Source organism: Stegodyphus dumicola, chromosome 6, assembly GCF_044657685.1.
Source record: "Stegodyphus dumicola isolate Sdum_Otavi_A_Nest chromosome 6, ASM4465768v1".
Classification (NCBI taxonomy): Eukaryota; Metazoa; Arthropoda; class Arachnida; order Araneae; family Eresidae; genus Stegodyphus; species Stegodyphus dumicola.
Genome location: NC_140773.1, coordinates 46,729,124 through 46,746,769, shown reverse-complemented (window position 1 = coordinate 46,746,769; position 17,646 = coordinate 46,729,124). Strand labels below are relative to the sequence as shown.

The following is a 17,646-nucleotide window of genomic DNA, read 5'->3' as shown; positions in this document are numbered from 1 at the left end:
GGTTAATGGTAAACAGTAGTACTGAAGTTGGATGTGTTATGTGTGATCAGAATGTCGAGGAATGGAAGAAAATTGGATGTCTTAAGCTTTGCTTCCTTTTTCTACGTGGTGTGTTTGCCATTTTGTGATTGTATGAATATCGGTAGATGTTTTCCAGTTTTTAAAGTCTGATTTATGGTTTACACATTTTAATTTTTCTTATTTGATTTTGTGCTGTGATTATCTAATTACATGCTTGCTAGGTGCAAATATTTTGTTTTGTGTTCATTTTTTTTAGTGTGAAATTTTTTCCATGTTTTGAGCTTTTATTTTTGGTTAGTTTGATTTCCTTCATTATTTATCCTGCCTTCATCCATTAATCGTTTCACAAAATTACGCCTGAAACGACAGAAATTTCTGAATCACCTTGACTTTTTACTAAAGTTTAAACAAAAAATTAATTCCCTATTTTATTCAGATTAAGTCTAATCAAATACTTTCAATCGTGTTTCAAGAATTTTTGTAAACTGCAAACTAGCCTTGCTTGGGTCCATCATAATAGATACACACCAACAGTTATCTAGATTTGAACTTAAGTTATATAAGCTTCATCTGAAACTCGCTAATTCATATTCAAAATTCAGTTTCATTGAACAAAAGTCCTGATCTAGAATTGAAAATGTAGTTAACCATCATAAAAAACACCCTTGCAATTAAATTCCCAAACCATCTTTCAATTTAAGTAGTTCAAAAAATCTTCCATTGTAAACATTAAGCCAATAGTTAATATTTCTAATGTTAGTTTATCAGAAGAACAAGAGAGAATTCTGAAATATAATTTTAACTTCTTGCAGACCTCAAAATCCTCGATTCCAAAGATTTTGATTCCTATCGAAAAAGCTTTCAAATTCAGTAAAGTTTCAGAAAGAAATTATTAGGCATCTTTTTTCTCAGGATGTGAAATTCAACAGTATGCCTTTGAAACCAAATCTATGTGCAAGAGAAAGACCTACGATACTTGGAATTAATTCTAACAAGGGCATTATCATTTCAGAGGCTGACAAAGGTGGCGAGATAGTAGTCATGGATAAGAACATTTGCATCGATGGTTTCAGTAAACTCTTAAAGAAGGACCATATAATCCAATCCCTAAAGACCCTTCACCTTTGAAACTTTCAAAAATAAAAACTGTGATCAAATCTTCACAGATCCTCTTGACCAACTTAAAACAATTGCTTATCCCATCTGTTGTGAATTGTGCCAGATTACATACTCTTCCCAAAATTCATGAAAATGGTATTCGTTTCCATCCTATTGTATCAAATTTAGGCATTGCCTCATTCACGGTCGTTTATTCTCCTATCGTACCCATTAGCCAAATATTTATTTTCTAGATTTTCAGATCTATTAGATAATAACATTTACACCATAAAAAATTCAATAAAGTTTGTAAAAAAAGTTAAAAGCATTTCTCTTAGAAATTTACTTATGGTTTCTTTTGATGTAAAATCATTATCCGCCAATGTTCCAGTGGAAGATGCATTAAGATGTCTAGAAACCAGACTTCATGAATTTAATTTCTTCTGCATCGAAACGGATGAGCTGATTTTCCTTACTCAATTCTGTTTGAAACAAATGCATTTTGTTTTCCAAATTAGGTATTACGAGCAGACTGAGGGATTAACCATGGCAAACTCTCTTAGTCCCGTCCTGGCTTATATGTTCGTACATTATTATGAATCAAAATTATTTGAAACTTTAAACTTCCCAGTATGGTTCTGCTACATAAACAATACTTTCACCCTGCTTGATGGTAATAAAGATAATTTAAATAAAGTTTTTTCAATAATGGATTTCATTACTCCTGCTATTCAATTCACTTTTGGACTTGAGACATCCAATTCTGTTCCATTCTTCGACATTCTGATCACACGTAACACATCCAACTTCAGTACTATGGTTTACCATAAACCTTCATCGGTTTACGTTCCACCACACTTCAAATCATGCCATCCGACTGAACAGAAGTTAGCTTCATTTCATTATGATTAGGTCATTCATGTAGGTCTTGCTTCATGACATATTTATGTATGGAATTATATTCGGTACTATTCCGTTTTGAGGATCGTAAAAAAACTGCAGCAAAAATGTATGAGTAAAAGTGCCAAATCTAGCATATGCGGCCATTTAACAGCGCACCAAATCTAGAGTACGCGCTTATTTCAAATTGCGTTTAGATAGTTCTATATTTCTTAAGACACCATTGAAATACTAGTTTAATTTTTAAATCCTTTTTTGATGTCCTATGGATTTAACAATTTGGGTATTGCCCATGACGAAAAGTCTGCAATAGAATTTTTTCAAAGAAAAGGCATCATTCATTATAGAAAATTATGTTTGAACAAGCAACGAGATGAAATTATGCTTTAGCGATAACTCGATAGCGAAATAGCAATGCAAGAATCCATTTAGTTATGTTTTGCCTTTTTTTATATAAATTATAATAATGATCTGAAATAGTTATTTACTCTTATGCTTCCATTCAGTTATGTTAAGCCTTTTTTATATAAATTATTATAATAAAAAGTATATGAAATTAACCTTACATCTAAATTAAAATAATAAAATCTTAGATAGTTATTTACTATTATACTTCCTTTCTTGCGTTAGGGTTGCCGCAATTATTTTTAATAGCACTGGCATCAACAATAGTTTGGCGATTTTTACGGCCCTCAAAATGGAATAGTACCTTATATTCTAATAGTAGTATCTTGCTTTCAATGATTTCTTGGATTCTACTAATTATGTTTGGTATGTCATTTTTCACTAGTTAGTAGTGTATGAAGTATTCAAAATACTTAAGTTTAGCTGGTTGAATTGATGCACTTCTTCAGGTGTCAGAGCTAATAACTGTTGTGTAATTTTCAAGAAAAACTGAGATGGCTAATTAAAATCGTGTTTGCAGGTCATCATGATTGAGACCTGCAAACATTGTCTTTGACTGAAAACAATGTGCTGTCTTGTGATAGCACAAGTAAATGTTGTAGCAGCATAATGAGCAAGTGGGTATTAACAGTGCTTGGGGAATAAGAAGAACCATGAGTCCATCAGTGTTGCAAAGAGTCATTATGTTCAGCACAAGCCACTGTATGGTGTGATTTCACAACATCCATCATTATCTGCAACCTAAAAATGTTAAAAATGAATTTATGTGTCCTTTTAAAATTAAATGTTGGTGAAATGAAATAGATGTCACTTATATCATGCACAGATCTTGCTACTGAAAATATACTTCCTTACAAAGAATTCAGTATTATAATCTTTTTTCCTAATGTTGTCAACTATATAAATTGCAATTTCATAAATTAATTGTTAGGGATGTTTAGCCTTCAAATAAAATTAAATTTTTCTGAAGTTATTTTATTTTATTTATTTATTTTATTTTAAAATTTCTTGGTATGATTACATGTCTTCAGAAATTTCATTCATTCCAAAGTTAGATGAAAATAATTATAACTAACTTTTTCAACATGGTAGTTATCTGACTCATTACGACAAAGACTATTATTGAAAACATTGCAATTAATATTGGTTCCAAAGACACACATTTGTGAGAGTATACCAATTGCACCACAAATGTGGATAGGTCGTACAGAGTGAGTTAGCTTTTGAATTTAATCTCACGTGCAGGCTTTCCCCCCCCCCCAAAAAAAGTTTCAGTAATATTCAGGAATATTTCAGTAATGTCTAGGACATTTACAAACTTATTGCTGATGATGTAATGGTTGTCAACTATGATTATAACTGGCACACTTATTGGGTGAAATGAAATTATCACATATGGTGCTTTAACAGTAGAGGTAGACTCATTAAACTGTTTGTAGTAAAAACTTGAATGTCATTCAGAGGAAAATTTAACTGTTTTAACATATTAATATTAATTAGTTGCATAATTTGTTATGAATTTGTAAAATGTTTTTATGGAATTATTAATGACCCTGTATTTGATTGTGCTTTTAAAACTTCTACTTCATATATATTGCATCTGCTTCTCTGTCTAATAGAGATTAGACATCCAACCTGCCTTGTTTCATAGTTGTTCTGTTGTTCTGTTTTAGCATACTTCTGCTCGGAAAATGAATGTTAACTTGAGCAATCTGTGGCCATTAATATTATTTGTATATGAAGGCCAATGTCATCAATTGAATATGCATGCTTAATATTATAATCTACAATTGTTTTATGAATCTTAGTGTGACGATTTTTGCTTTTACTTTGTTGTACTGAATTTGTGAACATACATGAGTGGAGCTACTGAAGCTAAGCCCTGAAATTAGTGTTCAAGTTCTTGAACATCAGTCAGCTTTTAATATTATTTAAAAATACCTTTCACTCTGAATAAATGATGAAGCTACATTATGTAGCATATCCGTTAGAACAGGAAATATCTGCACTATTTTTTGCACATCTTTTCTCCTTTTTTTTTTCATCTCTATGTAATAATTATGTAAGAGGTGCTCATATTGCCTTTTAGTCCATCTGTATCATTTGTAACTTAAATGATTGTCAGTTTGAAGTGATTTGTAATCATTCAACGTCTATCAGTATTATATTCTTTGTAATCTTTTCTCGCACTGTTTTCAATTCTCCATGATATAGGTTCATCACATATCTGGCAATAAAATATTTTTGTGATATCTACCCTTTCCTTAAAGCCTAAAATACACGGTTATGTTCATTATTATGTTCAATCTAGCTTTAAATAGGGTTTTCATCTTATCTAGTTTTAATCAAAATAGTTTCTAATGTATATTTAACCTCTTTTGGAGGTGGAATGGGGAACGAATAACTATTTTTACTAGAGAATTTTAAATATTTTTAAATATTAATATATATCCTCCAAAAGGAAAACGTATCAGATATACCACTTAAGAGGTCACTTGAGGGCAGGAGAGATGATGCTAAAATAAAGAGGGCCGTAACCTCAGAAATGAAATATATATATATATATATGCTAATCATTGCAATTAATATGAAGTTTGCAATTCAAAAAAGAAATTTGAACAACAAATAGGATTTTAAAAGACCTAGGGTTGGTTCAGTATTATTTTTATAATAATGCAGTTCAAATAAATTTAAATTGTGTGTATTCTTCTTAGTGTAAAATGTTATTCGCTATAATATGTGGAATTCTGGAAATTTTTTAATGTATTTAAAAATCATTTTCATGATGCGCTTTTGATTTATTGTAATTCGAAGTCAAAGTGAATCTGCTAGAAGTCTTTTCATTGTGTTTAATTAAAATAATAATAAATGTACTACTTTCAAATCTTCTTTTGAAACTATGTACATTAATGAGTTAACTAATAATTTCTTTTAATAATTTAAGGTCCCAAAATGCAGCAGTTCAGCATTAGGAATATTATTGGCAAGCCTCTTCTTTGGCGCTCTCTTATTTATCACCAAATGAGAAAAAACCATGGAGAGGTTAAAGAAGTACTTCATCGACCTATTAAAAAAATATTAGTAGCGAACAGAGGTATTGCAAAATATATACATTTTCATTTTTTAAACCAATCACATTATTTTAAGTGATGACATACTTTTCTCACCTCCTCTGATTTTGCTTTTCTTTTTTCTTTCTTTTCTCTCTCTTGCTTCTACTTTTTCTTCTTTTTTTTAACGTCCATGTATGAAGTAAAGGAATTATTGTAATTACGAAAAATTTTAGGTGTCGTATTTCAACAGAAATATCCATTTTAACCATACGTAAATCCATTTTGACTATTTTTTTGCTTGATATCTGTACTTACAAACAGAATAAAGGACTCTTTTTTTTTTTTTTTTTTTTTCCCTAGAATGGATTTTAAAATAAATTTAAAGTAGATTTAAAATGTTTTTATTTTTGCCACATCTGTATGTACACTGCTCCCCCCCAAAAAAGGGGGGACAGTGCTATATCTTCCGTTCTACTGGACCAATTGACAAAATTCAAACTGCATTATTCATGTCTCGAAAACGCGACTTAGGATATATATTAGATTTATATATTGCACTATTCTAACATAGGTATTTTGACACAAAATCGGACTTTTTCTGAAATAACGTACCATTTTTTCCATATTTTGATTCTACAACTCAAATTATGCCAGAATACCAAGTTTTGTAAAAATCGTACGCGTCGTTTTTAAAATATTAGCTCTTAAAATTTTAGCTTCTCAATGTTAATTAAATTTGGCAAATATTTATTAATATCTCTTTTTTATTAAACTTTTTGATTTTTTCTTTCACATTTCAACATTTAGGTTCATTCCAAATAAAATTTACCCATTTTTTGTGTTTTATTTTTTAAATTTCTATTTTTAAGTAATTTTTATAAATTTTTCAAAAAATATTTTGAATTATAACCTATGAAATTTTTATCATCATCTTAAAGTAGGTGTATTTCTAAGCATATCTGCAAAAAATTAGACTTTTTTATTCAAAATTTTCTAAGATATACACAAATTTACATATTTTCGCGTTTTGAAATTTGGCATCTTTTTTTTTTGAGCGATAATAACACCAAATGTGGTTTATTGATTTTTGTTACAGTGAATTGTCACAGCTGTTTTTAACCTTAAATTTCAAATAAAATTTTACGGAGAATTAGTTATGTGAAATTTTTTTCCTCAATGATGCATAATAAATATTTATTAATACTACAGTCAAAAGTCGTTAATCCGGACTCGTCGGGACTTCGGCGATTCCGGATTATCGATTTTTCCGGATTATAGATCATCAGTTCAAATCTGGTAAGATGGCATGCAGAAATTACAAAATTAAAAATATGAAACCGTAATTTATGAAATAAAGAACAATTATGATCTAAAGGGTATCAAAATTTACAAAAAGAAAAACCTTAATATTTATTTGTTTACTTTATTAAACATTTCCTTCAATGTAAGTTGCTTTGTTTCATGTGATAATACTTTCTCTTAAATTCTATTAAACAGACATAATTTCTTGTTTAGTTACAAAGTTCCGCTGTTCAAGTCCTATAATTGTTGTGTTGAGAATACCGACTAATTTGTCAATCGAAATGTTTTCGTTTTCAATAACCTCTGGGTCACTTTCTTTACTATCGGAAGCGAATTATAATGACGAGGAACTTGATTTAAATCATATCAAAGACGGAGTATATCGAGATGAAATACTACACTTAGTACGGAATTATAAACCGAATAAAATAAAAACATCTGCTCTGAAGATAAGGATAGTGCTAACAAATCAACTTCCAATCCGCAGCGTGAAATTGATAAACAGATTTCGGATTTCAAAACATACTTTCGCTTTGTAGATACAAATTACATATTAATAAACATATATCGGAAATTCTATTTGACATAATCTTTCTAATCTATCATAATCTAATAATGACGTTTCTGCCCCCTTCTCTGCCGCAGAGCAGCGTGAAATTGATAAACAGATTTCGGATTTCAAAACATACTTTCGCTTTGTAGTAAATATATATCGGAAATTCTATTTGACATAATCGAAAGTTCAAGCTTACTTTTATAAAATTGCTCTAACAGTCTGCAAAAAATAATAAGCCGGATCCAATTCGAAGATTAAGGAACAACGCAATCTGCAACATTAACTGAATTAGATAACTTTAGCTTAGCGTATAACTCCGTTACACATTAAACGCGCATGCGCACAAACATATTCGCAGCTGTAAGGGTCTTATGCGCTCTCGTAAACGCCTGTGCGCATGCGTGAACGCGACGCATGCGCAGAAAGTTTGTAGCTTTGAGGTATGAAGTGGCGGATTATAGATCATTCCGGATTATGGGTGTCCGAATTAACGACTTTTGACTGTATATGAAATGCTATTTTTTTAAAATTATATATTATTCAAATTTTTAACTATTTTTTTTTTTAATTTCTCTCTTTGTTCCTTTTTTTAAAAAAATATTTGTAAGAGTAAATTTTTATCTTCGGCGTTTTATCGTCTGCTATTTTACTTTAATTTGAATTGTCTAAAACGGAGAACTTTCGTTTGATGTTTATTTGAATTTTATGAAAATATTTTATGACATTATCTGCATAATTTATTTATAAACAAGTTGTTGCGTATGAAGTGGCTGAAAGAGCGGCTGATATTATCATCCATATTTTTAAAGCACAGTATATTTTCATAGAAACATAAGATTTAGAATAATCATTCTTATAAAAGTCAAATTATGGTATAAACATACAACCCTCTTGAGACCAAATTAATGGAAGTTCAGTGGTTATGTAGAAATGATCTGCAGCTACTTAATGGCTGGATAAGTCAGCAGGTTTTGTGGACAAGTAAGAATAATTATATAAATGACACCCAACATTTTGGATTCAATTACCAACGAGGGTACAATGTTTATTAAATGAATTTAAGAAGTTTTTAAACATAAGAAATCGACTATTTTTTAATCCTAAAATGTATTTTATGCATAACGTATTTTCATTATATCCTTAAAATTCTAATTTAGAATGTAATTGTCAAGAACTGAGTTCTAATCATCAGCAATATAATAAATAATTATTACGGTTATTAATAAATCCTTCTTATAAAGTAATTGCAAATATTTCAAAAAACTTTCTGTCTGAATGCAAATATTTTTCTATGCAAATATTTCTAATTTTATATTACCGAAATTTCTGGAAGAAACGCTGCGGCGTTTACGTGTTTAAAACTTAAATTTTCAGCGGGTGCGGCGTTTCTACCCATGCAGCGTTTACGTGCACTAAAAATAAAATATTTCCTATGATGGTCATTGTACATAGTTTGGATGGCCTTGTCATTGTGCATAGACTGGTGCTGTTCCCTCACATAAGACCACTCAGTTGCTTTTTGCGAACGTTATTTTGTTTACATTCTTTCCCTTGAACGGATTTACATGCCTTATTCACCCTAAATGAGATTTCAGAACAATAACATTCTTCCCCCTTTCAAATCAACATTCTCATCAGTTCGAATAGTCTCTCTCCTCTGCCATTCGATGAATCTTCCAGGACCCATCCTCTCCCCACCCCTGCCTTTTCTGCAATTTAAAAAAAATTTGAAAACAAAGGCAGACACGACTCCACCTGCCTCGCAATAACGAACTCTGACGTATTTCCGCTTTCAGCATGAATGGATTTTTCTTGGCATTCTGCCAGATACAGATCCCATCAGTTTGGGTACGAGTACTTGTTGGATAGTTTTTAAGAAAGAAGGGAGCGGAAAATTTTTGAAAATGTCCCTAAACGGCACAGAAGCTATACTGCTGGTTTTAAGCTTAATGTAATTTCACGTGCTGAACAAATTAGAAATCGAGCAGCAGCTCGAGGGTTTGAAGTGGACTACAGATGTATTCGACGTTGGAGAACTGAAAACGAACTTCTTAAAAATATGCCACAACAGAAACGAGCCAAAAGAAGTGGTACTTTAAGGTGGCCAAATCTAGAGGACGACATTGCGAACTGGATAAAGGAGCAACGAAGAAAGGGAATGTCAATTTCGACTGTAAAAATTCGCTTACAAGCAAAATTTATAGCAAAACGAATGAACATAAATGATTTCAAAGGAGGTGTAGCAGATTTATGAAAAGAAAAAATATTTCTGTATGTAGTAGAACAACAGTTGGGCAACAATTACCAATGGACTGGCAGGATAAAAAATCATCTTTTCTAAAATATGTGACAGCTATTATTGAAAAAAAAAACACTTCTTCGGTCGCAGATAATAAATATGGATGAAACGCCATTAGCTTTCGACTCTCCTGCAAACAGAACTGTTGATGAAACTGGTGCAAAAACTGTATCTATGTTTATGACGGGGCATGAAAGAACATCATTTACATGTGTGTTAGCTTGTGCCACAAACGGTGACAAGCTAAAGCCGATGATCATTTTTAAACGAAAGACTATTCCGAAGAGAGATGGTATGTCATATATCAGGACTTAGGTTGAGTTTTTGCATCTATATGGCCCACGACGATGTCACGCGCAATTTAATATATTGCGGCATTTCTGTGTAGTTTTAATTTTCTCCCCGCCATTTTTCTCAAGTGCTGCATTTATGCTGATGCGGCGTTTCTGTGTAATTTTAATTTTTTCCCCGCCATTTTTCTTGAGTGCGGCATTTACGCTAATGCGGCCTTTCTTTCGGAAATTACGGTAATCAAGATTGCACACGATATTATTTATTCGCACTTCAATTCTTACCGTCAGCTGTAGTAGAAGTTGCATCTCTTATATTTTGTTAAGGAATGACCATCTAAGTTTAGAAAACAGTGTACCATAACAGCAATTCAATTATTGACACCGTAACTTTCATGTTACTCCCGATTGGCAAACTACATGATTTTTAATAAGTATTCGGGTTTTGCTAGTAACTTCACGTGGAAATCGCACTTAAACTAGGTTAGTTGGTTATTTGAACATAGAAAGAACATGGGAGCTATTTCCTTAAGATGCTTTCATAGAGAACCTTTGTAAAGAGAACCTAGAAAACTACGAAAACCAACCATGCAGCCTGGGTTAGACTTCGAAACAAACAATTATTATTTAACAATCTTCAAATGCTAGGCAACTGGTGAGGCTCCAATTAAATCTCCAATTTAATATTTTATTTGTAAATATTTAAAATACTGTTATATTCTTAGACACATAAAGCAGAATTTAAGTTTTGTTAACTCGTTAGTAAACTACCAAACCATAGCGCAAATGAATATTCAATTTCTTTTCAATAATTGTATTCACTTAATATTCTTGGAATGTGAGCTAAAGAAGGAATGTTCTCAGAAGATTAAAGAAGTTTTTAAATCCATTGATATTAGGTTTGTTTTACAAGCTCAGGATCAACACAATAATGCAATTGCCCGAGTAAGTGACTTGTAAATGGCTGTGAATTAAGCAGATGACTTTTAATCTTGCGTTATTCAATCAGAAAACGTATTCCAAATGTTTTGCATCTTTTCATTTTTCAATAACCAATCGGAGAACCGCTTGTGTTCTGAAAATAAGTATGTGTACTCAATCGTCCTGCATGTTCTTCAAATTTGTCTTCTTGTGATTTTTTTTCTTTCCCAAAAACTAAAGCTGCCTCTCAAAGGAAAGTTTTTTGACATTGAAGAGACAAAAGGAATATGACATCTACTTTTAGAGGCATGTTAAAAACAGATCCCTACAAACCTTCTCTTCCATTACATGTTGTGCATTCAGACATAAAGTTGCATCAGCGTAAATTTTATAATCTATTTTTATTACATTCTGATTACTTTATTAACATACAGTGAATATATACTAAACCTTTTACTTCAGCTTCAGCAATTCGGAATTTTCGTCGGAACTAGGACTTAGAAGATAAGTCAAATTGAATATTTTGGATAATCCAATAAATTCAAGATCGAAGTTTCAATATTTTATTTTCGGAGGGAGGGGAATTTTTTTCAGTTTTAGTCCATTATCCTAAGTATATTTGCTTTGATTCTTTATTTTTTCCATAAAAGCAAAAAATCTTCAAATGTTTTAAATGTTTTCATGTCTTATTTCATTTAACGATATTGCATACAGTGCCATTTTTCCTGTGGTGGTGAGTTTTTGAACTTTTTTTTTTTTTCCCGCGGAAAATAAATTCCCATAACCTTCTTTACACGATTCCCAAGTTCGATAACCATTTGGTCGAGTAGTTTTTCTTTTATGACCATTTCAAAGTGGAACTTTAATTATAACCACCATGTAAATTAAACTTTAAAAATTTGACAGTTTGGTTCAAGTCCCAGCTTTAAAATATAGATATAAATATAAATTTTTATATTAATCCTCTTAGGAAGAATATTTTAAGAAGCTAATTTTTCTCTTGCGTCATAGATTGTATAAAAAAAACATGATCTTTAATATGATTTAGATTGTTTCAGCCGATATAAGAATCGCATCACTCGATGGTGCTGAAAAAACACTGCTGGACTGTTTTATTTCTTTGTCATTTAGCAAAAAATCTTTTAATGAAAATATTTATCCTTTGAACTTCGCTTTAAACTTTATTTAAAATTAAAATGACTAGAAAATGAAAAGCTGTCTTCAGCTGAAATGCAATTCATGTAATTGTTATTTTTAAAAAATTGACAAGAAGGCAAAATTTATGGAAGTCTAGCAATGAAAAAAATCTTAATTTTCTTGTGTGAGCACTGAAAATAACTGTAGAAGGAAAGAAGAAAATTAGGAAGAAAAGTAAGCAAAAATTCGCTGGGAAATTTGGCTGTCAGACATGCCAAGATGTTTAAAAATGTTGGACGCTTTTGAATATACTTTCAGGATACTTCAAAGAATTTAGATGTTCAAAGAGAAAACAATTGGACGTGTACACCAGCAAATACCATCAATTGAGCTGTAGAGTCATTAGGATTTTTTGGAAGCCAGAGAGATGAAAAATATGCAACCTCCTTCACCGAGAATCGAACCACGGACCTCTGGAATACCGGCCCAGCGTGCTACCGTTACACCACGAAAGCACGCTAGGGAAGTGGGTGAAATACCTTATAGAGCTTAGGGATTCAGGAGTTTATCCAGTGATGTATGTGGCTGTCACCTAAAGACGTTTTTTTCTTTTCTTCCTGATGAAACAGTGGCCGAGCAGTAAAATCGCTGAACACTGGTAGTTCGGTCCGGGGTTAGAATCCTGCAAACGGGCTGGCTGCATGGGCGTTTTCGTGGTTTTCTCCATGTGTAACGTGTATATGAGCCAGTTTCCCTTAGAAAGTCCTCCACGAAGGCATCCCTCCCCTTAGGCAGATACCCTAGTTTGCTTTGTCATAATTAAATAAACCAAAACCTCTTGATGAAACCAGTCTTTCCTTTCATCTTATACCTTCAGAATGCTTAGCCTCTAAAGACTGATAAAGGCTCTGACCAAATACTGATGAAATGGACTGAATTGGATTATTAAGTTACGGCAAACCAGGACTATCTGTCTAAAAGGAAGGATGCCTTTGTGAAGAACTTTCTAAGGGAAACCAGCTGGCATACACGTTACACATGAGAAAATCCACAAAAACGCCCATGCAACCAGCCCGTTTACCGGGATTTGAACCCCGGACTGAACTACCAATGTTCAGCGACTTTACCGCTCGGCCGTTTGTGGGCCTTTATGAAATGGAAGGCATGTCAGAAGTACCAAGATGTTTAGAAAAGTTGGATGTTTTTTAATATACTTGCAGAATGCCTAAAGAAAAAGAGCAAGAATGAAGCAGAATGCCTGAAGAAAAAGAGAAGAAAAATATATATTTGCGTAAAATTTAGTATTTGTATTTTTTTTTTAATTTAAAACTTTTTATTCTTATGATATTTGATTCTTGCGATTTCAAAAATAAAATATTTGACTAAAATATGAATAACATTTTAAGAAACCAAATGTGGGATAAAATTGTGTAAAGCAATGCGCACAGTGATAAAACTGTTTAAAGTGCATGGAAGTTAAAATGAACACAATTTGAATTTCGTCAATCTGTCCAGTAGAACGGAAGGTATAGAACTGTGCCCCCCTTTTTTTTATCAGCAGTGTACATACATACTAATGTATCTCACTTAACTCAAAACCGATTAGTTGTAGAATGTTGAAATTTTGTATATGGGCCTGGTGTAACATCTAGTTATACATACACCTGCCTTTCTTATTAAGTTAAAATGTCAGTTATACATCTCTCTTATTTATATATATCTTTTCTGAACGGAACATTGAAAGGCATATTAACTGTGCTTTACTGTAATTTCTCTTTTAATATATGCAGTTTTCAAACGTATCGTAGTCTGGGTTACAAAGTATTCTTCTGAAAGAAACGCAATTCAAACAAATAAAATCAAATTCTGAAAGATTTATATTAATAAATATATTTAAAATGCTCAGTTCGAATGAATAAATAGAAAATTTTAAAATAATTATCTGAAGAGACAATGCAACACTAACAATTAAAATAAAAGCCCAAAAATTTAAAAATTACCTAAAATAGTAACTAAAAATATACCATAAAGAAAACTATTTGGAAAAAAAATAATAAACAATGCACCTTTGATTTAAACTACACAGTTCGAATGAGTAAATAGACATTTTTAAAACAGTTATTCGAAAAAGGAAAAAATTGCTTAAAATTAATTATAATTAAAAATATAATATAAAGAACATTATTTGAAAGAAGGAATGATTGGGTCTTTTTTTCCTCTCGCGCACTATGTAAAAATGGAAATGAAAATAGGTTGCCACATATTAAGAAGTTTGCCAAGTGAACTAACTTTGACGCAAACTGAATAAAAAGTGCCAACATAAATTGTTGAATTTCTCCATAATTTTCACACCAAATTTTACAAAATTTAATATTTAGGCATAATTTGAGTCGTAGAATCAAAATATGGAAAACAAATGGTATGTTATTTCAGAAAAAGTCCGATTTCGTGTCAAAATAACTATGTTAGAGTAGAGCTATATATAAATTTAATATATATCCTAAGTCGCGCTTTTGAGACATGAAGAACACAATTTGAATTTCGTCAATCGGTCCAGTAGAACGGAAGATATAGAACTGTGCCCCCCTTTTTTTTATCAGCAGTGTACATACATACTAATGTATCTCACTTAACTTAAAACCGATTAGTTGTAGAATGTTGAAATTTTGTATATGGGCCTGGTGTAACATCTAGTTATACATACACCTGCCTTTCCTATTACAATTGGCAGTACTAAAAATATACAGGGTGATTCAGAATTCATCATCAATATTTGGTGGGGAGGTAAAGAATTGGAAGAGAAGGAGATTTCACATAGGAAAGTATGGGCCCAGATGAAAGCATGGTGATGTAGAGGGCGCTGTGTGTACACAATTTCCATACTTAAGCACAGCTGCATGATGTGTGCAGCCAGTCGTCATTCGACTAAGTGACTTTGCAGAAGTAACATGAACCTGTATACGTGGAATGAACTTGCAGATATGCATGTAAAGTCCAGGCATATTCCAGAAGGTCTGGTTGTCCGTGCAACGCCGTTGTGAGTCATGCATTCTAGCACATGGTCAGCAGTTCGAGCACCTCTTTTAAGTCTGTAAAACCGATGCAAAGGAATGTTACATATAAGATAATAAATGTTTTTTTCCTTACTACTTCCTTTCTATGGGTTTTTGCCATCATTGAATTGGGGTCATTTTGCCCTCCTACATGGCATATGTGCACATGCATTCCTGTGTGAAATCTTCTTCTTTTCCTATTCCCTACCTCCCCACCAAATATCAATAATGAATTCTAAATCACCCTGTATATGTATATACCTGGTATAAAAGTCCTTGCCGGACCTTTATTTTTGCAATCATTGGTCGTAATCATATACAATCAAAAGTCGTTAATTCGGACTCGTCGGGACTTCGGCGATTCCGGATTATAGATCATCAGTTTAAATCTCGTAAGATGGCATGCACAAATTCTAAAATTAAAAATATGAAACCATAATTTATGAAATAAAAAACAATTATGATCTAAAGGTTATCAAAATTTACAAAAAAAAGATTTACTTTGTTAAACATTTCTTTCAATGTAAGTTGTTTAAGTTGCTTCGTTTTATGTGATAATACTTTCTCTTTAATTCTATAAACAGACATAATTTCTTGTTCAGTTAAAAGTCCTGTAATTGCTGTGCCGAGAATATCGAATAACTTGTCAATCGAAATTTTTTCGTTTTCACTAACCTCTCTGTCACCTTCTTCATGTCTTTATCCATTTTTTGCAGCAATTCCACTTTTTGTTTGACGGACATCGAGACATACTTTCGTTTTGTAGATCCTTTGGGAGCTCCAGAATCGGAAATTGACATAATCGAAAGTTCAAGTTTACTTTTATAAAATTGCTCTTACAGTCTGCAAAAAATAATAAGCCGCATCCAATTCGAAGATTAAGGAACAATGCAATCATCAACATTAACTGAAATAGATAATTATATAATTTTAGCTTGCACTGTCCGTTATACATTAAACGCGCACGCGAAAACGTATTCTGCACTTGTGCACACGCATATGCGCGTGCATGCAAAGGCCTTACGTGCACGTGTAAACGCCTATGCGCATGTGTCAATGCGCTGCATGCGCAGAAAGTTTTTAGCTTTGAGGTCCGGATTATAGATCATTCCGGATTATGGGTGTCCGAATTAACGACTTTTGACTGTACTTACAATTACAGAAGTGTTTTAAATGATGAAAATGTTCATGATTTGGCAATGTCAGATTAAAAAACATATTTTGCGACAAATACCAAAATATAACCTTTTATGCAATCCCCTGGCTTCTATACTTATTTTTAATTTTATACGCATTATGAAAAAATAAAATTGTAAGACGTTTGACTTCCGTGTGATAAAAATTGACCGCGATATTCAGTTTCAAAATTTGGAATTAAAAAAAAATTTTTTTCAACTTGCTTCGAGGGATTGATCAATTAAGTTAGAATAATTTGGGCAAATCAGTTTAAATGAAGTGCAGCAAAAAATGCATATTAGTTAACAGGTCATACAATGAAGTCGTGTGATGTCCACATTGGATTTTTTTAAAGACAGTCAAACTTCATTTTGTATTGAATTCATATTTTATTTCATTTTCTTCTGAAACATGAGGTTTTTGTTCTTGTTTTTTTTTATAGTTAATGATTTACTCCACAGTATCATTAAAAATTTGCAGTAGAATTTATTTTGAAGTGGTTGTTTCTTATAAGCAAAGATTAAACCCTCTGGCTGCTCTTCCTGTGATTTTCGTGAGCATGTGTTTTTCTTTCTTTATTGAGGAGCGCATCCCTCCTTTTCACCGTTTAACCAGTGAAATAATTAATATATAGTATTAGACATTTAATTTAGGTTTTGACCAACAGATGTCATTAGTCGTCCACAAAATTGTGGCATTTGAAGGTACTCGGTATTTACCCCTCTAACTTCACTGTGTTTGCTGCCTTTTTCTAATCAGAAATAGCTGCTAGAAAAGGTTTAGCGATTGATGAAAATGGGGGAAAAAATCACAAAGAAACAATAATCTGCTGCAAAGACTGTGAAGTTGGACTTTGCCTTGAACCTGTTTCCAATTCTTATCATGCTAAACTACATTAAGATATTTTCCCCTCAGTGCGTTATATTTTCTTAAGTTTTATACATTTTGCTTTTTTATATTATGTAATAAATAAAAATTAACTGTAATTCAATTTAAATTTATTTAAAAAAAAATTTTGTGATAACATCTGAAATTATTATTTCTGACAGCTTAGTTTCTCATGATAAAAATCTATATAAAAAAAATCTTTTCTGGAAGATTTAAAATATGGGGGAAAATGAAGCAATTTCGGTCCACAAATGGAGCAGTCAGAGAGTTAAAAAGAATCTTTTTAATTCTCTTATGTTTGAAGAAGTTTCCTACTACTGTAGATTTTAAAGTAGTAAATTCCCCCTTTTTTGCATGGGAATGATAATCAGTTATATTTAATATAAGAAAACTAATATGAATTACATTTGAATGTTATACATTACTGCTATGAGCTGAATTTTTACAATACCTTCTACTGCAGTATTACATTTTTTAACTTCATTTGTCAACTGTAATATTTGTAGGGATGTACAAAATTTAATCATTAGTTTAAAAGTAAATAATT

The 17,646-nt window shown here is 31.7% G+C and overlaps 1 protein-coding gene across 5 annotated transcripts in view; it reads left to right on the top strand.

Moving 5' to 3' along the window:
- The window catches only part of PCB (Pyruvate carboxylase), a 129,527-nt gene that overhangs the window by 2,904 nt on the left and 108,977 nt on the right, over positions 1-17,646 (top strand). For all 5 annotated transcript variants that reach the window (XM_035358796.2, XM_035358793.2, XM_035358795.2 and 2 more), the window contains exon 3: positions 5,369-5,518. In XM_035358796.2, coding sequence (XP_035214687.2) covers positions 5,377-5,518 — 142 coding nt within the window. In that variant the 5' untranslated portion in view covers positions 5,369-5,376. The remainder of the gene's footprint in view (positions 1-5,368; positions 5,519-17,646) is intronic.